Here is a 23,041-nt window from a genome sequence, read left to right as displayed (position 1 = left end):
TCCAACTTTTTAACCTCTGCAATATTATTATTATCTATTTTTAAAAATATGTTCAGTGTTGTAGAGTTTCCTAATAGGGGAGAACAAGAAGGGAAAGGAGAGAAACAGAGAACAGGTGCTAACATCTGGGTAGCATTTATTATTAATATGCCAGGCATTTTTAACTCCTTATCATAGCCACTGCCTCCAACAAGCCTGGAAAGATCTCTGTTTTACAGTTAAAGAAGCCACAGTTCAGAAAACTTAGAGGATTTTGTCCAAGGCTCCCCATCAGGTAAGCAGCATTTGATTTCAAGTCTTCCTGACTCTAAAGATTATTTTCTATAAGAAAGGAAAGGTAGGAGTGTATATGTATGTGTGGCTGGGTCACTCTTCCATACAGCAGAAATGGGCACAGCATTGTAAATCAACTATACTATAATAATAATAACAATAACAATAACAATAATGACTATTTTCTTCACTCTCCCGTCACAGTCATCCCTTAGAGTTTTTCATAGTCTTTCAAGACTACATTTCTGGCCTTGGGTGGCTGATAACAGCTTCACAAAGGCAACCGTGTCATACAACCCTTTTCAGAAAACCTCTTTTTAGGGTTGAGGTATGCGTCCGTCTATAACCTGTCCTTCCTTAATAAATCTTTTAAATTTTTTAACCTTGGCCCAAGAGTAAAGAACTCACTTTCCAACACTTGTGAAAGAATCAACTAGATTTCTTAAAATTCTGGAAGAAGGCTGAAACAGAAGAGGTCATTGTTTCATTGGGAAATGGATTCAAATCTATTTTTGAAACAATTTTCCAGAACGTTACAGGAACCTATATTGTTGCCACTTGGTCAGACCCACTTTTTTTTTTTTTTTTTTTTTTTTTACTTTCTTTTCTGTCTAGGCAAGCAATAGAAGCAAGCAAGTGCTCTGCAGAACTTTTATTTCAAAAATTGAAACCAGACAACACCAGGGCAGTTTGTGGTCTGAACATATCAATGGATCCAGTCATATTTCATCTGCACTTTTCTTAGGTGTCCTAAACCACAAATATGAATCTCATTATTGTGTCTGGGTGGAAAAAGTTTATGGATTAAGAGTTGTGGGCTTAATTTGGCTGGTAATGAAACATATGTTGCGGGGAGGGGAGGGAGGAGACCATGAAGCTCTACCAATGCTTGAGCCACACACTAAAAGCACTCGGTGTTGAGGGAGTTGTTCTTAGCCCTGGGATTTGCATCTAAAATGAAATCCAAAATTAAGTTCAGCAGAAATACTGCCAAATCAGCAGTGGACTGAGTGTCACTAGCGAGATGGAGACTCTAGAATTAGAGCCGAACACAACTGCCTATTTCACAGGAGACTCCGAGGCCCCCCACAGTGGGTGTGGCTTTCCCAAAGTGGTTGGCAGAACTGTGTGACTCATGGCTCACCCTCTAACTCTTCAATCTATGGCATGTTCTACTACATGGCCCCATGTGAACCTCAGATCCCTAGGACCTTAAAAATCAGTAATGAATATGCAAAATACAAAAGGAGAGTGGCCTAAATTTAATAAACAACACTGACAGCAAAAACTACAATGAAATTGGAAGGATTCCTGACTATTAAGCCAGGATGTTTCCCTCACACTGGAGCCAGAGTTTTATACCAACTATCTCAGACCTGGTGAAGTCCACCTCCTGCCAAAGGTCCAGTGGAGGACACTTTGGCCAGAAACAGAAAGCTTGTCTCAAAGCAGACAGTGCCAGGCTCTCGATTACCCCCTGGGGGTTGACTAGAATCCCGTGGGAGGAGTCAGGTCTGTCTTGGCCATTTTGATAACCCCTGTGCTTAGTGTGGCATCTGGCAGTCAGTATGTGCTCACTGAATAGCCGAATGAGCAAAAAACGAACTAATTCTAGGAATGTGACTACCATGAATGCAGTGGCACATCTTGCCTTAGGAGAGATCACAGGAGGACTAGTTACATTAAGGCCATCGTAAAAATAAGAGTATTGGTTCATTCATTAACTCCAGGAATATGAGCACCAGCTACATGTAAATTCAAATAAAGAAATGCATTTAGCTTCATTTTATTCAAATATAAATATATTGTGCATTTACTATGTTCAGGACACAGTGCTTGGAGTGGAGAATTAAGAACGACTTAGATACAGTTCCTGCCCTCATAGAGCTTACAGTCTACATACAGTCTAAGTGTATGAAGGCTAACCATTTACAGTTTAAGGTAAATACAAGACAGAATTTACCTACTGATCTAAAAGAGGAAGATAAACATATATAATAAAGCTACCCCAAATCATTTTTAGAATGACATGTGATGGAAATAACATCAAATCAATACTCAGAGACTTGCGAAGAGGGAAGAAGTTACCTCAGCAACCTTCTAATAATAGATGATTTTGTTTTTTCAAGTTGTGTCTTGAAGGACAGATTTGCCCACTCAGATAGCAAAGGGGCTTTTGAGCAGCCTTTGAAGTATCTGGAATCCTTCTTCAATGATAACTGAGATGTGATAGCATCTCAGCAGTGTCTGTCAGCACACTTCATCTCTGCAGCACTCATAGGATATCTGGCACCTTAGGGTCCTAATTCTAGAACATTGATAGTATCCACTTTTGAGCCTGGTGTTTGGAAGTTATATAGACAGAGCTTGGGTCTGGTGTTGAGTCATAACTCCTTTCCTTAGCCCTGCAGCACAAAAGGCTTTACAACGTGGTGGTTCAGAGCACTTACTTTGGATTCAGAGGGACCTGCGTTCAAATTCTGACTCCACTACTTAATGGATATCTGAACTTGCACAAGCCACTTAATCATGCTATGCCTCAGTTTCCTCACCTGCAATGTGAGAACAGAGACACCACCTCTTATCACTAGGTAAAAATTTTAAATAGGAAGTTTAAAATGCTTAGCAGTCTCTGGCAATTAAGAACTCAATGAATGAGAGTTGATGAATTTATTACTTTTATCAACATTGTTATTATTTCAATATTTTCCTGATCTTCCAAGGCCTCTTCAATTAATACTTGGGGATCCTAAGCTATTCCTCCTCTAGGAAGCCCTTGGTGAACCTCCAAGCTCAGAGTGACACTTCTTCCCTCAATTCCTTCATTTAGATGAGCACGGCTACCAAACCTTGCTTGTGTATGTTCGGTTTCTGAACTTTCTGGAAACAGAGAATAGGTCCTTACTCTGCTTGGTTTCCCCAGCACCCAGCATGTCATGCAGCGTGTAGTAAATAAACAAGCAGGTAGCTCTTAAAAGAACCTTAACATTTCGATGCTTGCTCTTGGCTTAGAGCATGCACCATGCTCTCCATGGGCAGGACATTCAAGAATATCAGACATTAAACCTACAATACATGGGTATAAAATCAAGTCCATTTTGTGACTTTTCTGGAGGAAACTATAAGCTTTCTGATAACAGAGAACATGCTTATCTTCATTTTTGTATCCCTCTTGCTTATTAATTCAGGGCTTGGCACATGGTAGGTACTGAATAAATACATACTGAAAAGATGGATGGATGGATGGATGGATGGATGGAATGGTAGAAAATTGAAGAAATGCTATAGGACCAATAACATAGATGTGCTCCAAGATCCTAATGCTGATATTTCTTTCTGGGGACCATCACAATGATCTCAGACTAAGAATTAACTAGAAGCCTTTCATTTGCACTTACTGTTGAAGGCCTCCCAGTGGTCTGGGGAAAGCGATAACCCTTATTCAAATTTCTTGACAAAAAAAGGTAGGCTATCTGGGTTTAATATTTGCTTTACCACCAATTAGCCGGTGACCCCCTCTGGGCGTTTCAGTTCAGTTACTCTCTTTCATGTCACATATTACTTTTACTTAATTCCGTGTGGCTGCCTGAATATTCGCAACAATCTTGAAGTGGGGCTCCACGGAGGTGTGTAGGTATCGATTAGCAATGTCTGCTATGTATACCACAAGGAGTGTGTGGGTGCCACAGACTGGCCATCCCTGGACTCAGGGATCTTCTCCAGTTGCTTCTAAGCCTGCTCAAGTCTGATTTTGATTTTTGTCTGTGTCTATGGAAAGAACTCTAAAACTGAGCCAAATGTTTCCCGTCAGAAGCAATGTCTTAAAAAACTAAACCACAGGCAGCCTGTTCTGGAGAAAGACCTGGCTTAGCATCATGGACAACCATCCCAGTAGCAGCACTCCCTTTTGGCCAGGGGTGACCTGCCAGAAAAGAGCTCCACCCTAGGCTCATGGGCTTGCTTTTCTTGCTACTGAAAGAATACGTAGGCCACGAGCAAAACCAGGACTATAGGCACCTCCATTCCCCCAAGGATTTCAGAGTATCCCTGTTGCTGGGCAAACCAAAACACTAATGGCTATGCACCGCCATGGAAAAACAGTAGGCAGGAGGGGACCCCCCAAATTCTCTTAGGAGACCCTCCTTCTTCAGAGACTAGCCTTCCACTAACTGCCTTCTCCAAACAAAAGACACGATTGTCACATGATAGTAATACACCAGCTATTAAGATTTCCCTCCTGTTAGGCACCGTCTTTACCATTTCCATGTATTATCTCATATAATCTCATTTTTTCTCACTAGTGGTTGAAAGAACTTTATTGTGGAGTTTCTATGCGTGTTGCCATTTTACAAAGAGAAAGCTTAGGCTGAGAGAGGCAAATGCCACACATATAAGGTCAAAGTTACTAGAAGTTGCCCCAGCCAACTGTATTTGATCTACAGACATGGCAATTCCATGTGGCTCAAACTAACAGCAAGTGGTAGTACCAGAATCCATAGTATTTGGTTGATTCTAGACCACATACTCTCAAACATTGCACAGACTCTCCTTGGAGATTTGTCAGCTTTAGCCTTTATCATTCTTCCCTATAAGGATCTATGTACCTGTCTGTTCCTTTACTACACTATGAACTCATTGAGAGCAGAAACTATCCATCACTGGTCTCTGAAACACCTCACTGCCTCATGAGCTATCCCATAGCCTGGCCTTAGCACTCATTCAACTTATCTTTGTTGAATGCAAGAATGAATGATTTTTTTTTTAAATGAACTGATTCCTGGGACTCTGAAGTGACCACTGGCTCCACTAGCATCCCAACTGGCTGCCAGTTATGTCACCATCCTCCCAGATTTTGGCACTATAGATTTTTATTCAGAAATCTATAACCCAAATGGCTAAGTGCTTCTCGGTACTGGAATTCTGACACCCAAGGCTTGGAGGGGCTCTGGTTTGGCAGGCAGTGTTTTCTTAATTCTTTTAAGACACAGGTTGTGCTGGACTCACTCAACAATAAGGATCAGATGTCTTCGGAAAAAATCCACACTTAAGGCTGTTTCTTGGCTCCTCTCTCTTCCTAACACATTCCAAGAAGGAATTTATGGATGTTGGGAAGGACAAAGGGTGAGGAATTTCTAGAACCTTTGAGAACGCCCATGTAAGCAACTCCATGCTTAACTGACTGCACAATAAAATTGTCTTGCCTGTAAGCAAGAAGAAAAATTTGGTGTGAGCTGCCTCAGGTATTCCCAAATGATGTGGAAAGCAATTCATCTACATGTCTCAACAGTAGGAATCTTCCTTTCCCCCACAAGCCTAGGCTATTTGACGTAAATGCCTAAGTCAACAAGATAAATATATTCCATGAGCTACTAAAAGTGAAGTCATAAGTATTCTGAAATATGATTCCAGCCAGTTGGAAGTTTTATCTCTATCTAAAAATGAGACTGTTTGTTCTCCAGCTGTGACCCAGGAAACATTCAAAGATTGTTGATTCCTTCATCTAAGCAATGGTCTTTGTCCTGTGGTGAGTGCCTAAAAATAACCATTAGTTTATTCCATGCTGCTTCCAAAAGGTTAGCTACCAAACAGCTCTACAATCCAAGAGGCACCTCAGAGTATACAATTATAAACTAAAAAACACACGGGACATGGCTGCCACGATACTGACTGTGGTTTCCCTACCTGCTAAATGAAGTATTATCTCAGAGTAAGGTTCTGAATAAAAATCTATAGTGCCAAAATCTGGAGATAGCCTACACTGGCAACATCTAAGAGCAGAGAAAGTAAAACAAGAACTAAGTTTCATCTTTCATCAGTGATTAGTCCTAACATTCTAACATCTCACCCCCCGCCCAAAAAAGGACTTTAAGACCATCATTTTTATCTTTTTTCACTTTTTTTAGAAGCAGGAGGTGCCATAAATGTGCTGTGTATTTGGAGACCAAGGGACTAAATGCAGAAGCCTATGTCTTGCTTAGTTTTTTCTGCAGATGACACGGAGCAATTGGGCACCTAGCCCCAGAAAGACATAGCAATGCTTACAGGGCTCAGTACCAGCCCTTCACATTGACTTCTAATGCTCTCCTCACTGGTTCTACCAAATCCATGTGCTGTCTCCTTTGCACTCCCCTGCACATCTTATACATCCCAGAAGAACTAGACTGCCAGTACTCCACTTCTGCCTATGGCAGGCAGCCACCAGGGCAACTGCTGTTACTACTGTCATCTTCCTTGTTCTCTTCATCACCCATGCACCCTTTGCCTTTTCTCATTCTGTTCCCTCTTTCTAGATATCTAATCTAGAAGGGTAGGTGGGTAGGGTTCAACTCAAGCCACCTACTCAGCTGTACCCAACCACTTTTTAAAATCCTTCTCATCCTTCGGGTTCATCTCAGATGTCACCTCTTTTTTTTTTCCACAAAATTATCTTTTTTAATATTAACATCAAATGTTAGTAAGGCTATGGATAAGTAAGCATGTTTGGGTTGGCTTTTCAATAAGAACTGTAGTTTTGGTGGGTAATTTGAGAATATGAATCAGAAAACAAAAATACCTTTTGAGCGAACAGCATTTCTTATAAATTCCTACCAAGAATGAGCACAAATCTTTATAAAATTCATCAAAGCATTATTTGTAATGGAAAATTAAAAATTCCGTAAATGCCCAACATTGAATTAGAACACAAAATAGAATCATAAGATGGACTATTACATAACCATGAAAATGACATTGTACAGCATTCATGTATAAATACATCAGATGTCACCTCTTTTGAGGTATTTCTTCAGCCCCTCAAAAGAATGTAGCCATCCTCCTCTTTGAACATTAATATACCTAGGGTGGCCGATCTCTTTTGTTAGATATTGTAACATTATTCTAATCCTGACGTGGCTCCCCGATTCTCGCACCCTTTCTGGATGCAAGCTTTCTTTTCTAATCTATCCTCTAGTTAACCAGCAGCATTATTATTGTTTCTATTTTCATTAGCTACCATATTAAGCACCACTACAGGCCATGCACTGTGTTACCAGCTTAATATACATCTTCTCAATTTATCCCATCCTCCCACAACTTTCTGAAATACACATACACACACACACATACACACATATACATACGTATATATATATATATATATGTATGTGTGTTATTGTGTGTGTGTGTGTGTGTGTGTCTTTGAGGAGATGAGGGGCAGTGAATGGCCCCAGGTAACAGATACTATGTGGAAGAGCTGGATCCTAACATAGATCTATTTCTCTCCCGTACCCAGCTGCTTCATCACTGGAATTGTTTAGACTGCTGGATAAAATAGACTGAGTCTCCTCAAAAACTCTGAAGCAACTTAATGCAGGGTCAAATGAAGCAGGAGAGCCATGAGTTATTTTTGACAAGCTCTACCAGCTCCCAGGAGAAGGGTGAGGTGGGACCGGACAAGATGTTAGGTGTACCCAGAGTGGTTCCTGGGCAACTTATCTTTGGTTTGATTTGAGGAGAAGCGTCTTCTGAAAAACTTGGAACTCTAAGGTCTGCAGAGAAAAGAAGAAAAAATATTTCCCATCCCCAGTGCAAAGTGGGGGAAGCGATGCAGACTTGGGGCAAAGTCTACGTCCCTTCAGATTTAAGGAGGACAGTAGCCATAAAGACCACTCCTCACTTGTACCTGGATATGGTCAAACATGTAAGGTATGGAGATTACAGGGCACATACATACTTGCCTGTGTTACTAAGAGGATGTCATCTTCCTCTAGTCTCCTGGCACCTGCAAGTGAGGTACTCACCAATTTTACTATACAAGTGACTTAGCAATATCCAAACATTCTTATAGACTCCCTTGGACCTCTCTGAGCACCAGTTTCTTCATCTGTACCATGGGCTTAATGTCACCAAGCAGCCCTCTAAACCAATACTGCTCAACAGAACTTCCTGCAGTGATAGAAGTGGTCTTTTTCCACACTGTCTAATATCATAACCACTAGCCATGATGCTATAAGCACTTGAAATGTGTGTGGTATACCTGAGGACAGAATTCTTAATTGCATTTAATTTTGAGTCATTTTAATTCAAATTAATTCATTTAATTTGTGGCTAGTTAACTATCATGTTGAACAACACAGCTCTAGACCAATGAATTGAGTTTTCTTTCTCTTTTTAAACTTTCTCTCTCATGAAGGAAGCTTTAAGGTAGATTTTTTTCCCCTCCAGATTAATTATGCTTTGAGAAGTTAAGAGGAAAGGAGACACCTAATGAGTCACAGACAGGACCTCAAGAGTTAATTTGGCTCTAAAATTTCTTTAGTTAAAGATAGAAAGCAGAGTCTGATCCACAGGTGCTTTTTTATGCATTCGGCATATATGCCAAGAAAGAGTACAGAGCAAAGCAACTTGCATGGCCTGGTATATAGCCACTCTGTCCCGGCTGTGTGACCCCAACAATCTGTGTATTACTGAGCCAGTACAAAGGTTGGGTCTCTTTCTGCTGCAAACTTTGACCAACAGATCCCTTAATCTCATCATAAAAGACAGATGATACATTACTAGGTAGATAGAAAGATGATGATCGATCCATAGACGCATAGGTATAGACATAGACAGGAATATGGACATAGGTGTAAGTATAGACGCAGATACAGATGTAGATATAGATATAAACATAGATATAGATATAGACATAGACATATAGACACTTCCCAGAACATATTTGCCTAGGGGCTCTGAGAGTTCTTCACTTCTCTGCGAACTCACCCTTGCTTAAAAAAACAGAACTGCATGTGCCAAGGTGGGAGTTTTAAGAGGTGGGAGAAAGAAAACCCTGGAAAAAATACTAACCAAAGTCCATATTTTTCACTACAAAAGCTTCCCTTTATTGAGCTCTTGCTGCTGTCAAAGACTGCACCATTCCCATTACACATGTTACCTCACACACTTTCCATAGCAATCCTATGAGGACACTTGGAGCACATTTTATTGATGAAATGACTCTGGCTTGTGGTATAGATAACACTTTGCCCAAGGAAAAGGAAGTGGTTGAGCACTGACTCAAATTCAAGACAGTTCGTCTACAAACCCGTGCTCTTAAACACTATTTTATTTTATTTACATCCCAGTGCCTTGGAGTTGGCCATAGTCTCGAAGAAGCCCCTTCTGTTGGATAATTCCAATTAGAAACATAGCTCTCCTACTGTGCAGTGATTTGCCTCCTGTAACGAATCCTCTTCTTCACACACATCGGCTCTCATTTTGTCCTTTGGAGCCACAAGGTATAAGCCAGCTCCTGCTTCTACAGGATTTATACACAGTAATCCAGTTCCTCTCAAGGTTGACTTTCTCAACTACAGAATAAACACGTACAGGTCCGCACTCCTTCCTCCTACAAGATAGTTTCCAGACTTTCCACTGCCTGATCACTTCCCATAAAGACAAGAATCTGCTTGAGCTTTCTAAAGAATCTCTACTGAGTAAGTGGCTCATTCTCTGATTGTAAAAGCCCTACTGTAAGAACATGAGCCTTCATGTCTAACCTAAATCACAAACTACAATCTAAAGTAATGCTCCCTAGATCTATCCTCAAAGGAGACATCAGCCAGCCAGCTGTCCACATGAGAATATTTCACATTCGTAAAGGTTATTATTTGTTTTGTACATTTGCCTCTCTGGTGTAAATATTCCCAGCTCTAGTAAATTTATCTTCATAAGGTTTACCCCCTCACTCATCAGGGATTTCTGAAGTTTCTCTTTGATCTGGATCCAAGTTGTTACTGGGTTTAGGACTGGATTCAATGAGGAGGTCAAACTTGAGCAAGAGGAGGCTATTGCTAGACTGTGTTCCTCCAAAGGCAACAAAGTAGCAGCTACTTTTTAATATGCGCCTCCCATGGGCTTGACACCATGGTGGATGTTGTCTGTGCAGACCCCTAATACATAATTCCTTCTGAAAGGATCCTGACCCCTCACTGTACAAGTGAGGTCATGGTTTAGAGAGGATAAATGACTTGCCCAAGTCACAGAGCTAGTGAGTACCATTTGAACCATTTGAACCCAGGTGTGTTTAATTCCAAACCCCAGGCTACTTCCATCGTAATGAACATATAATGGGTCTTTCCCAAAGTGCAAAACCATCCAGCTGCCCTCAGACCACCATGAGCCAATACGGGAAATACACAACCCTCAAGGATCACATTTCCCGCCTTCAAACAATACAGCATTTGGCCGTGCCAGGGCATGTCTCTTACATACACAGAAAAGTCCTCATTCAACCCATACTCTGGTCATTATTACCCTAGACTCATTGCCTTAGAGTCTCAACCAACAACGCGAAGGGCCTTTTAGATGGAAATTTAAGTCATTTAGCAACACACACAAAAGTGTTGGGTAACAGTCCAAAAGCATTTCTAACTTGGCCCATGGCCCTTTCTCATAAAAAAAAAAAAAAGAAAGAAGAAAGAAAAAGAAGGAGCCAAGAATAGATGGGAGCGGGTGAAAAGGAAGGACCATGTAGAAGGCAAAGAGAGTGAAAGCAACTGCCGTAGAGCACGCATTCAATAAATATTTGTCCGGTAAACAGCTAAGATGAGCTATTCTGATTTGAGGGACAAGACCTTGTCAAGTTCTCCTCTTCAGAATAAGTTCCATTCAGTGGGCTTGTCTAAATCACAGATCCACAAATAGGAAACTAATTTGAATGAGAAAGTATACTCAGAAGTTTTTTTGTTTCTTTTTGTTTGGGTTTTTTGGGGGTATTTAGGGGTTTTTGTAGAGGGATTCCTGACCAAAGAGTAGAAGTCCTAAGTGTATGTTACATGGATAGTTGGTAAAATATCAAATATTAATAAAACTAGGATGCAGTGTAGATAGGAAGTTCTTTTCTTGTGCATACCCATGGCACTTGGAAGTTCCAGGGCCAGGGATCAAACCCAAGCCAGAGCTATAACCTGAGCCACAGCAGTGACAATGCCGGATCCTTTACCCACCAAGCTACAGAGAACTCCAGGAAGTTCTTGATTAATGCTATAGCCTGTGCTGTCTGGGTCCCTAGACCTCTGCTCAGTGCTCCTTGGTTCAATTTTCTCTGCTACAATCCCTCTCCAGGTTTTGCAAAGATTTTCTGTCCTCATGAAGGAGGAGATCACTTGGGATCATGTTGAAGCATTCTGCTACTGGGATAAGATCATGAAAAAAAAATAGCTGGAAAAATCTCTCATAGAATAAACAATCCAAATACCGTATCTAATTCACATAACTAACTTAGAACGTGGAAGTATAAGAAAAGCATGGGCATAGGAAAATATCAATTTGTGAAATGACTGATTTAAAAACAAAGAGTTGGCGTTCTCATCACGGATAAGTGGTTAATGAACCCGACTCGTATCCATGAGGTCATAGGTTCAATCCCTGGCCTTGCTCAGTGGGTTAAGGATCTGGCGTTGCCATGAGCTGTGGTGTTGGTCACAGACACAGCTTGGATCTCACATGGCTGTGGCTGTGGTGTAGGCCGGTGGCTACAGCTCCGATTAGACCCATAGCCTGGGAACCTCCATATGCCACAGGTGCAGCCCTAAAAAAGACAAAAAAATAAAGACCAAAAAAAAAAAGAAAAGATAAAAAACAAAGAGCTCACAATTATTTTCTTGAACCACATTCAGATGTATTTTCTATCTAAAGAGGACCATGAGTGACTTCCTACTGTGTATAGGTCATTCTCACATGCATGCAAGGCATATATTTTTAGTCCACATTATAACCTGACCATGTCTTCCTATCTTTACTCAATAAATTCTCAACCACCTTTGACAACCCCTAACAGTTGGGTTCTTTATCTTTTTTGCAAGGTCAATGCCTGACTGAAGACTTGATTGCCAGGCTTCTTCTTCAAAGATGGCTCTCTCAAATAAACACACTGCCAGCCACAGGACCAGGTGAAGCGCCAGGCCACCTTCCCAGACTGAGACTCCTTTGTTTCTGAAAACCGGATTGATTTCAATAACTATTTGGGCCACTTGTTTTTTCTATTCTTGAGCTTTAAATTCCCGTTTTTATGTTTTAGATTCACCAATAAAGAGTGAGCCTGGAAAACCCTAGGCTTCAAAGTGAAAGCAGAACCCCAGGCCTATGTTCCTGCTCTCACCCCACCCCTACTCGAACCCTGGTCCCTCTCATTCTTTCTCTCTGCCTCACTGTGTGGCTTCAGGTGCACCATGTAACGTCCAGCTCCTATAAGTAATAAGCTTTTTTTTTTTTTCAAAGTTTTCTGATGGTTATTGTTGAAGGGTGTCTTACAATCATAAGAAGAACCACAAGGGCTAGTCCCATCACACACTGTTACTGACAGGTTGAGACCTGCAAACAGCAACCCCTTTCCCCTACTGCCTGGCTGCTCTTGCAGGTGAGAACTGCCTCACAACAGCACATTCTCCTTCTCACTGTTTGCATGTAATCCTTCTTAGTCTTTAAAGCTTAGCTTCAATTCCATCTTTCCAACGAGCAGGGCCCTATCAGCCACTTGATGATCCCTTCTCTTTTTTTCCAACTCCTTGAGCAGTTATAGTCTATACTACTACATCAATAATTAGCATTCCTTCTTGCTTTGTTCCTTAAGTTCTGAGTATATGGTTCCATTTTCGTCTTCATTGTATTGGCAAACCCTCTGAGGGTAGGCACTTGGGCTTATCTTTCTTTCTACAGCCACATAACTCTGATTATGGTGGAAAACTCGATGTCTTAGTCTGCCTGGGCTGCCATGACAAGATACCACGTCTGGGTGGCTTAAACAACAGAAATTTATTTTCTCACAGTTCTAGAAGTGGAAGTCCAAGATCGAGGTGCTGGAAAATTTGGTTCTGGTGAGGCCTCTCTTCTCACCTTGCAATGGCCACCTGCTCACTGCTCACTGTGCCCTCACATGGCTTCGCCTCTGTGCCCAGAGTCAGAGAGAGAGAGAGCTGGCGTCTCCTCTTCTTATAAGGACGCCAATACTGTCATTAGATCAGGACCCTACCCGGGTGACCCTCGTTTAACCTTGATTATCTCCCTAAGAGCCCTAGCTCCAGAGTCACCCTGGGGGTTAAGGATTCAACCTATGAATTGCGGAGGGGGCTATAATTGAGTCCATAACACTCAGTAGAACTTGAGAGCCTGCCGACTGCAGACGACATCGAGGGCTCGTCGACATCCTTTCTGAGCCATCTCTTACCCTGGGTTATAATCTGAACAACTGGTTTTAAGAACGTTCCATCAGGGTCTTCTAAAAATCTGACCTTTTACATTTTTAGAAATAAATCAGGAGTTCCCGTCGTGGCGCAGTGGTTAACGAATCCGACTAGGAACCATGAGGTTGAGGGTTCGGTCCCTGCGCTTGCTCAGTGGGTTAACGATCCGGCATTGCCGTGAGCTGTGGTGTAGGTTGCAGACGCGGCTCGGATCTCGCGTTGCTGTGGCTCTGGCATAGGCGGAGACTACAGCTCCGATTCAACCCTAGCCTTGAACTCCATATGCACAGGAGTGGCCAAGAAATAGCAAAAAGACAAAAAAAAAAAAAAAAAGAAAGAAAGAAATCAAAAGGAAGAGAAACTGAGGTTCGAAGAGGTGGAATACTATTCCAACAGCCATATAAGATGTTTGGCTAGAATAAAAAGTCAGTTTGCCCTCTTAACTTTTTCATTTGAACCTCTGCCTCCCATAGCAGAGGAGAACCCGCAGATGGTATTAATCACAGATCAGAGGGCCGATAATAAGAGGGAGGACTCGCTGGGCTTCTGTGGGACTATGGCCTTCGGAGCCCTGAAATGACTCACTCAGTGTGCTCATCCACTAGATGCTAAAGGGATTCATGAATGGATGAAGGATGGCTCCTTCATGTTTTCACTCACATCATTACTTTAACCCTGACATTATGATCCGCATTGTACAGGAGTGAAATAAGACAAATGAACTTTATGTAACTAATCCAAAGGCCCAGAGCTGGAGCTGAGATCCAAACCCACAGGCCATCTGTCTTACTCCAAGGTTTTGCCTTTTCTGTTGTCTTCCTGTATTTGCAAATGTTGAAGAGTGAGTAAAAGCCTCCCTTGGAGATTGCAAAATTCTTTCAGAGACCATTTTATACCCACACTGCAGTGACTACTGAGGGAATATCAGGAGACCTTCAAACATAGGAGATACAAAATCAAAATTCACTTGGAAGTGCAGATATTCAGTCGATTCAGCTAGCAGTAAATACTGACAAGCTTGCTGTTTTCCTTTCTTTACTCACAGAAGAGGATTTCTTCAAGAAGACTGGGAACAACTGGTTTGGATTCTACTCCCCATTTCCAAATCCCCAATTCTGCCTAAGAGTGAGACACCCTAGGACGCAGACCCCCTGGGAACATTCAGCCAAACCCTCCTCCACCATGGGGGTCGTGACTCGGCTGCTGGTGGGCACCTTCCTGGCTTTGCTCGCCCTCCCTGCCCAAGGCGGCGTCCTCAAGAAGGTCATCCGACACAAGCGACAGACGGGGGTAAATGTCACCCTCCCAGAGGAAAGCCAGCCGGTGGTGTTTAATCATGTCTACAACATCAAGCTGCCCGTGGGGTCCCAGTGCTCGGTGGATCTGGAATCAGCCAGCGGGGACAAAGACTTGGCCGCGCCGTCAGAGCCCAGCGAAAGCGTCCAGGAGCACACAGTGGATGGGGAAAACCAGATCGTCTTCACACATCGCATCAACATCCCCCGCCGGGCCTGTGGTTGTGCTGCCGCACCGGATGTCAAGGAGCTTCTGAGCAGACTGGAGGAGCTGGAGAACCTGGTGTCTTCCCTGCGGGAGCAGTGCACCTCGGGTGCAGGCTGCTGCCTCCAGCCTGCCGAAGGTAGGAGCCGGCACCTGGCCCAGCCCCGCCCTGTACAGATGGGAGGAACGATGAGCAGGGCAGGCACCCAAGGCTGTGTCCAGAGTGGGTGCCCTGGAGAACTAACCTCCAAGGTGTTCATTCAAAAGAGATTTTGATGGACTAATAACTGGAGGAGGTGCCCAGTTATTATCCTGCTCTTGGAGAGTCCTGGGTGACAAATGTTTCTTTCTTTCTTTTTTTCTTTTTTGTCTTTTTGTTCTTTTAGGGCCACACCAGTGGCATATGGAGATTCTCAGGCTAGGGGTCTAATCGGAGCTGTAGCTGCTGGCCTACGCCAGAGACGGAGCAACACCAGATCCGAGCTGCATCTGCGACCTACACGGCAACGCCAGATCCTTAACCTACTGAGAGAGGCCAGGGATCGAACCCACAACCTCATGGTTCCTAGTCAGGTTCATTTCCGCTGTGCCACAACGGGAACTCCAGACAAATGTTTCTTAAGAGTCATTTTCAGGCCTCTGAGAAGTTGTGGTTTGAAAAACCCTATTTTACTTTAATGCTAGTTTCTAAAAGTTGCTTGACGATGAAATCTACCCATTCTCTACCCCCCAAACCCCACGAATGTATTCTGAAATCCTCACCCAGAGATCACTCTCTGAAAGGTAGTGATGTGGCTTTTATCACCTCACTGGACAAACAGGGACCCAGAAGGAGGTTGGGATTCCTCCAGGTCCAGCCACAAGTGGCCAATTTCGGGTTTAAACTACAGTATCCCACACCCCGGTGTTCTTGCAAATTTACAGTGCTGCCATGGTGATAAGAGTCTGTAGGAAACAGAAAAAAAAAGTTCCACTTTAATGGCAGTAACAAAGATGGTCACAATATGAACGGAGCCCCTTTATGTACCAGGCACTGTAATTTACCATCTCATTTAATCCCCCCAACAACCCTCTGAGATAAGGCTTAATATCCCCATTCTATAGAGCTAAGAAATGAGACTCAAAGAGGTTAAGCAAGTGGCACAAAATGGCACAAAGAGTGATGGGAGACAGGAGCTTTGAAGGTGCCTGTGTGTCTCCAGAGCTCACTCTGTCCTGTGATATCCCGGCCCCAGTGCATCCTTTTTAAGGGCATTTTGCCACTTTGGAGTTTTGTCTTCATCTCCATTCCCTAAAGTTGGTAAAGTTACAGGGATTTCAACAGCTTCAAATCAGAGAGGAAAATCTCTAGCTCTGCCACTCAGAAAAAAAAATACTAGAAAGTATTTTGACAAATTATTTCAAGAGCAGCCCTAATTACCATAAGTGGAGACTACTGTAGAACATGCTTTCGGTTTCTGGGCAAAAAAAAAAAAAAAAAAGTTTTCTTTATGCACAATTTAGTTTATCTCCTGCTTCTGCCAATTCCCTGGTGAAACACAGATGGGAGTTTTACAATAAGACTATGCTAAAGAATGAGTTGAAATAACTGGTTAATGCAGTGGTGTCCACTAGAACTGTAATATAAACCTTATATGTAATCTTAGCTTTTCCAATAGCCACATTAATGAAGCAAAAAGGAACAGATAAAGATGATTTTAATCATCTATCTTATTTAACACAATGCAACTGAATAATATTTCAGCTTGGAATCAATACAAAAATTACTAATGAATATTTCATATTCTCTTCTTTCATGCTAAGTGTTTGAAAGCCATCCAGTGTGTAAACAATTCACACTTAGGGCACATCTCAATTTAGAGTATCCACAATTTACCTGTTTAGAAACCACATGTGTCTAGTGGCTAACATATTAGACAACATCAGTTTAGATTCTCACTTGTCAAGCCAACTTTTTTGAAAATTGACTTCCTTCCTGCTGTCAGGAAGAAGGCAAAGCATATTAATTCAACTCTGTTTAGACAGAAAGAAAACAGAGTGAGTTTTGTTTGTTTCTTCTCCTTGGCTCCATGGAGACCACACCAGCCATTGCTGCAAGCTGAGCCAAGACATTATAGAGACTTCAAAGAGCCGGAGTCACCACATCAGCCCCAACCAAGTATTCCTCAGATCTGCCCACCACCGAAGCTCTCAGGATAGAAGGAAAGACAGAGCTTTGTGGGGGCTGAGCCAAACTGAAAGTTGTCCTGAAAGAATCAGAAAGCCACCTCCTTAGCCACCTCATTTCATTACAGGACATTCAGAAAGTTTTGGTCACATAAACACATATACCAACTTAATCAACCCCAAACGCTCTGGGAGAGGAAATCATAGTAAGCAGAGCAGTGGGTTCCTAATGTCACCACTTAATCCTGATACACCCAGAGAAGCAGGCCATTGGTCCCTCATGACCAATGAAAAAACTTGGCTCTGGAGGGTCTAAATCTTTTCCCAAATGCACGATAGCTATTGAGTCAAGGAGTCAGAATTGAGTTCAGTTCAACAACTATTTCTTGGTGCAGCATTTATTCTCCTGTATGGCTGACTTTAGCTGGGTATAGAAGTAACCACACAGCCTGGCATAATGCATTGCAAAGGCAATGATTTGCAATCTTGGGGTCACCAGAATACTTAAAAACTTAAGGAAAACTATGCGTCCTCTGCCCAGGGGTGAGAACACTAGGCACGTGCGTTCATGCGCACGTGCGCGCGCACACGCGCGCACACACACACACACACACACACACAGAATTTGCATATGAACCTACAGTTTCAGACAGTACAGGTTAAGAATTCCTACATAGTGTTACTGGATGTGAGCCCCATCTGACTTCACACAATAAGGAAGTGTTTTTTAAGCCAGATGGGGCCTAGAGGTGCAACCCTGCTCTGGCTGAATTTGAATCTGGGTTTTGTGGGTAGAAACCAGGAAATCAAGCCACTTGGGCTCAGCAGAGGGCCTCTGTTCTCTTCCTTGCAGGCCGCCTGGACACCAGGCCCTTCTGCAGTGGCCGGGGCAACTTCAGCACTGAAGGATGTGGCTGTGTGTGTGAACCTGGCTGGAAAGGCCCCAACTGCTCTGAGCCAGAATGTCCAAGCAACTGTCACCTTCGAGGCCAGTGCGTGGACGGGCAGTGTGTGTGCAATGAGGGCTTCACTGGGGAAGATTGCAGCCAGCTGGCCTGTCCCAGCGACTGCAATGACCAGGGCAAGTGCGTGAACGGCGTCTGCGTCTGCTTTGAAGGCTACTCAGGAGTGGACTGCAGCCGAGAGACCTGCCCGGTGCCCTGCAGCGAGGAGCACGGCCGGTGCGTGGATGGTCGGTGCGTGTGCCAGGAAGGCTTTGCCGGCGAGGACTGCAATGAGCCCCTGTGTCTCCACAACTGCCACGGCCGTGGACGCTGCGTGGAGAATGAGTGCGTGTGCGACGAAGGCTTCACGGGCGAGGACTGCGGTGAGCTCATCTGCCCCAAAGACTGCTTCGACCGTGGCCGCTGCATCAACGGCACCTGCTACTGCGACGAGGGCTTCGAGGGCGAGGACTGCGGCCGGCTCGCCTGCCCCCACGGCTGCCGTGGCCGTGGCCGCTGCGAGGAGGGCCAGTGCGTGTGTGATGAGGGCTTCGCCGGGGCGGACTGCAGCGAGAGGCGCTGTCCCTCTGACTGTCACAACCGCGGCCGCTGCCTGGACGGGCGCTGCGAGTGCGACGACGGCTTCGAGGGTGAGGACTGCGGTGAGCTCCGCTGTCCCGGGGGCTGCAGCGGCCACGGGCGCTGCGTCAACGGGCAGTGCGTGTGCGACGAGGGCCGCACCGGGGAAGACTGCAGCCAGCTGCGCTGCCCCAACGACTGTCACGGCCGCGGCCGCTGCGTGCAGGGACGGTGCGAGTGCGAGCACGGCTTCCAGGGCTACGACTGCAGCGAAATGAGCTGCCCCCATGACTGTCACCAGCATGGGCGCTGCGTGAACGGCATGTGCGTCTGTGATGACGGCTACACGGGGGAGGACTGCCGCGAGCTGCGCTGCCCTGGGGACTGCAGCCAGCGGGGCCGCTGCGTGGATGGGCGGTGCGTGTGTGAGCACGGCTTCGCCGGCCCCGACTGCGCAGATCTCGCCTGCCCCAGCGACTGCCACGGCCGGGGCCGCTGTGTGAACGGCCAGTGTGTGTGCCACGAGGGCTTCACGGGCAAAGACTGCGGGCAGCGAAGGTGTCCTGGCGACTGCCACGGCCAGGGCCGCTGCGTGGACGGCCAGTGCGTGTGCCACGAGGGCTTCACAGGGCTGGACTGTGGGCAGCGCTCCTGCCCCAACGACTGCAGCAACTGGGGGCAGTGTGTCTCTGGCCGCTGCATCTGCAACGAGGGCTACAGCGGAGAAGACTGCTCCCAGGGTGAGTACCAGGGTTCCAGCTAACTTGACGATGGCCATGATTTCGTTGGCATGTGCCAGAGAAAGAACTCTGTGTTACACCAAACACACAGTATTCTGAATCCCTGAAGGGGTCCTGATCATTCAGCTGTTACAGAGTTACCCATCTGAGGGCTCACACGCTCAGTGAGGTTATGCAATTGTCTCAAGGACACACAACTCCTGCATCCCAGAACTGGTATCTGAATCTGCCTAACTCTTCTACACTGAATTTCACACCCAGTGCCCACAACAAGGCAGATGAAATGATCACCTCCCTTTTACTAAACATCAGCCTTCTTTCCTACTCCCCATTGACCCTGAACCAATAATAAACTAAGTCCCTCTATTTGGATGGAAGTAAAAATTCAGCTAAATTGAATGGACAGTGAGACTACTTAAAATCATTTTAAATGCACACTCAGCTGAAGACAAAATGCTGATCACCTGTGAGGCAGACCCATTTCTTAAATCATCTTTTTGTTGCTGTCGTTGAGCCCAAGGGCTGTGGGTGCCTTAAAGGAGCATTATCCCAGCAGTTAGCACAGGGTATGGATTCAGGTAGTGCTCAGTAAACACTGGTCTAGTGAAAACACAACAAAAGCCAATGATACTGTTTAATGAGGGACTTCTTTGTACTTCCTTCATCCACCCTGATACACTTGTCGTAGCAGAAGACTTCTGCCTTTGGTACATAAGAATATATATAGGGCTGGGTTGGGTATGGCCCAAGCCAGGGAGGCCTGGTTGGAAGAAACACCAGCCTGGCCGGGAGGAGATGTGAGTTCCAAATCTGATGAGGTTAAGAAAGGTGGGCAAGTCCCTCTGCCTCACTCACCTCTAGAAAAGGACAGAGTTGGACCTGATGAGCCCAGAATACCCTTCCAGTGCTAAGGATTGAAGTTCAGAGCAGAAAGCCAAGCTCAAGCTGCTCTGGGCCATACAAATGGCCTGAACCTGAGCTAAGGTCCAGAGAGCAGAGAAGTCGGAGGGGCCAGTTCACAAAGATCCCTGAAGGCCACACTGCAGACTTGGAACTTTAGCCTGAAGGCAAGGGACAGCTACCAAAGGTTTTGAAGGTGGGTCATAGCAGGGGGTCCCTGAAGAGTCTGCATGTTAGCAAACGGAAGCTGGATTGCAGACCTCTGTGACTGGCAGTGGAAGAGACAGGGTCCAGGGGAATAAACCGAGAGAGAATTCATAGAGTGCATTACTGACACCATCTGACCCAAACTGTCCTTCCTTATTCCTGCCAGTGTCTCCTCCCAAAGACCTCATCGTGACAGAGGTGACGGAAGAAACCGTAAACCTGGCCTGGGACAATGAGATGCGGGTCACAGAGTACCTCATTGTGTACACGCCCACCCATGAGGATGGCCTGGAAATGCAGTTCAGAGTCCCTGGAGACCAGACGTCCACCACCATCCGGGAGTTAGAGCCTGGTGTGGAGTACTTCATCCGTGTGTTTGCAATACTGGAGAACAAGAAGAGCATTCCTGTCAGCGCCAGGGTGGCCACTTGTGAGTGGGCAGAACCCTCTGGGCAGCACCAAGGCCTTCTTCCTGTCCAGGGCATAACCCTCCAACCCCCACGAGTTACTGCCTCACCCTTGCCCCCATAGCTCCACAGCCATCTTGATATAGTTACTCTGGTTAAAACCTGGCATCCACTTAAGCTCATACTAACTCGTTTAACTCACAATCGCCCTATAAGACAGGAGCTGTTATTAACCCATTTTACAGATGAGGACACTGACACTCTGCATTTTTAGGCATCCCATCCCAGATCACAGTTACCAAGTGGTAGAGATGGAATTTGAACCCTGGCAGTTAAGTACTCGATTCTACTACCACCTTTCTGATGTGCTCCCCGTCAATATATTTTAAAAATACAAAAGTAGAAATATTAGGGTTCAAGTTATTCCTTTAAGAGTCTGACATCAGAATAACTACCTCTACTCCTGAAAAGCAAGCTGTGGCTAGAAATTGGTCCTTTTTTGCCTTGGCAATAGTCACATTGGCTGCTTTTGACTAATCTTGTGCTTCCTGCCAGGCGGTCTCCATGGGATATATTATTCTGTCTCAAAACATTCCCAAAGGGAAGGCATACTTACCTTCTTCTCTTGGGTGAAGACATTTGGTTCAACTCAACCAAGCATACAAACGTCGTAATGATGGAGCTTATATTGTAACCCCTCTGTCTGATTCCAAAGTCTGTGCTTATATTAGGTTTAAGCATATGAACATGCCAATATGCATCATATGGTTGGTCCTTATCTTAACTTCCATACTGGCTCACAGTAGACAGCATCCAAGAAGAACCCTTAAATAGACTCCAGCCAGGTGGGGGTTAGCGGCATCCTATCCGTCCACCCTCCCATCACACACATCGTCATCCTCACCACCTGCCTGTGCTCTTCTTGACAGACCTGCCTACACCTGAAGGTTTAAAATTCAAGTCCATCAAAGAGACATCTGTGGAAGTGGAGTGGGATCCTCTGGACATTGCTTTCGAAACGTGGGAGATCATCTTCCGGAATATGGTATGGAGCACAATGGAGCGGGCGGAGTGGACCACGACAACCTGAAAGATGGGCACGGGGCTCTGCAGGCTTCTACAGCAACTCCACTGCCTTAGCTTTTGGTGGTGGTGAGGCTCTGATCAGTTCCTGTGTGTCTGCATATATTTTAAGCTGTCCTTAAATGTCAGTAAGCATGGCACTTAGGGCTGAGAGCCTAGATAAATAGACGGCAAGTCATCTCTAGAGTCCAACTTGTTATGGTCTTGCAAATCTCTACTCAGAGGCGAAGAAGATAAGAAATGGTCTCTGTCTCGTGAATATCCTTTCTCTCTGTCCTTAAAAGCACATGGGAGATGGGAAAGTAGGTCCTCAAGTTCAAAGATGTGCTCTGCCACTTCCCAGCTGTGTTACTCTGGGACAATCACCTGACTACTGTGTTGACGGCTTCTTCATCTATGAGAGGAAGGACTGATCTTGCAGCTCCAGAGTCCTTTTGATTCTCTTACCTGTCACTTGACTTGAGTGTCAAGGGGGTGACCAGAGGGCTCTATGGGAGGGAAAAACTAATGTGAGAAATGTCTTTATTGTCTCTGTATCCTCAGCACCTACCACAGTGATCGGAGGCTTAGGAAGAGCCTCATGAATAGACGAAAGAATGACAGAGGAAGGAATGGAGGCAGAATGAATGAATCACATAAACGAAGGGGTGAGCACCTCCTTAGGTCTTACGTAGTGTTTCTATCTTTTAGAATAAAGAAGATGAGGGAGAAATCACCAAAAGCCTGCGGAGGCCAGAGACCACATACCGGCAAACTGGCCTCGCTCCTGGGCAAGAGTATGAGATATCTCTGCACATCGTGAAAAACAACACCCGGGGCCCCGGCCTGAAGAGGGTGACCACCACTCGTGAGTACCGCCTTTAATACCACTGCCACAAGGACAAAGCTGACTGTACCGCAAAGCACCTCTGGTTGATAGCATGCCTTCTTACAGAGCATCTGTATCAATTACTGTTGCTACATAAAAAACAAGCCCCAAACTTAGTGGCTTAAAATGATGTTGTTGCAGATTGGTGATTTGGGGTTGGACAATGTTTCTG

General features: G+C 44.8%; 1 protein-coding gene across 19 annotated transcripts in view; it reads left to right on the top strand.

The window, feature by feature from the left end:
- The window catches only part of TNC (tenascin C), a 97,147-nt gene that overhangs the window by 14,866 nt on the left and 59,240 nt on the right, over positions 1–23,041 (top strand). For 11 of the 19 annotated variants that reach the window (XM_021083096.1, XM_021083117.1, XM_021083120.1 and 8 more), the window contains exons 2-7: positions 12,099–12,185; positions 14,521–15,114; positions 17,995–19,404; positions 20,678–20,941; positions 21,848–21,963; positions 22,692–22,848. In XM_021083096.1, coding sequence (XP_020938755.1) covers positions 12,099–12,185; positions 14,521–15,114; positions 17,995–19,404; positions 20,678–20,941; positions 21,848–21,963; positions 22,692–22,848 — 2,628 coding nt within the window. 19 annotated transcript variants of the gene reach the window in all.

Source organism: Sus scrofa, chromosome 1 (assembly GCF_000003025.6).
Source record: "Sus scrofa isolate TJ Tabasco breed Duroc chromosome 1, Sscrofa11.1, whole genome shotgun sequence".
Classification (NCBI taxonomy): domain Eukaryota; kingdom Metazoa; phylum Chordata; class Mammalia; order Artiodactyla; family Suidae; genus Sus; species Sus scrofa.
The sequence above is the reverse complement of the archived record's forward strand: the minus strand, read 5'-3'. Positions and strand labels throughout refer to the sequence as shown.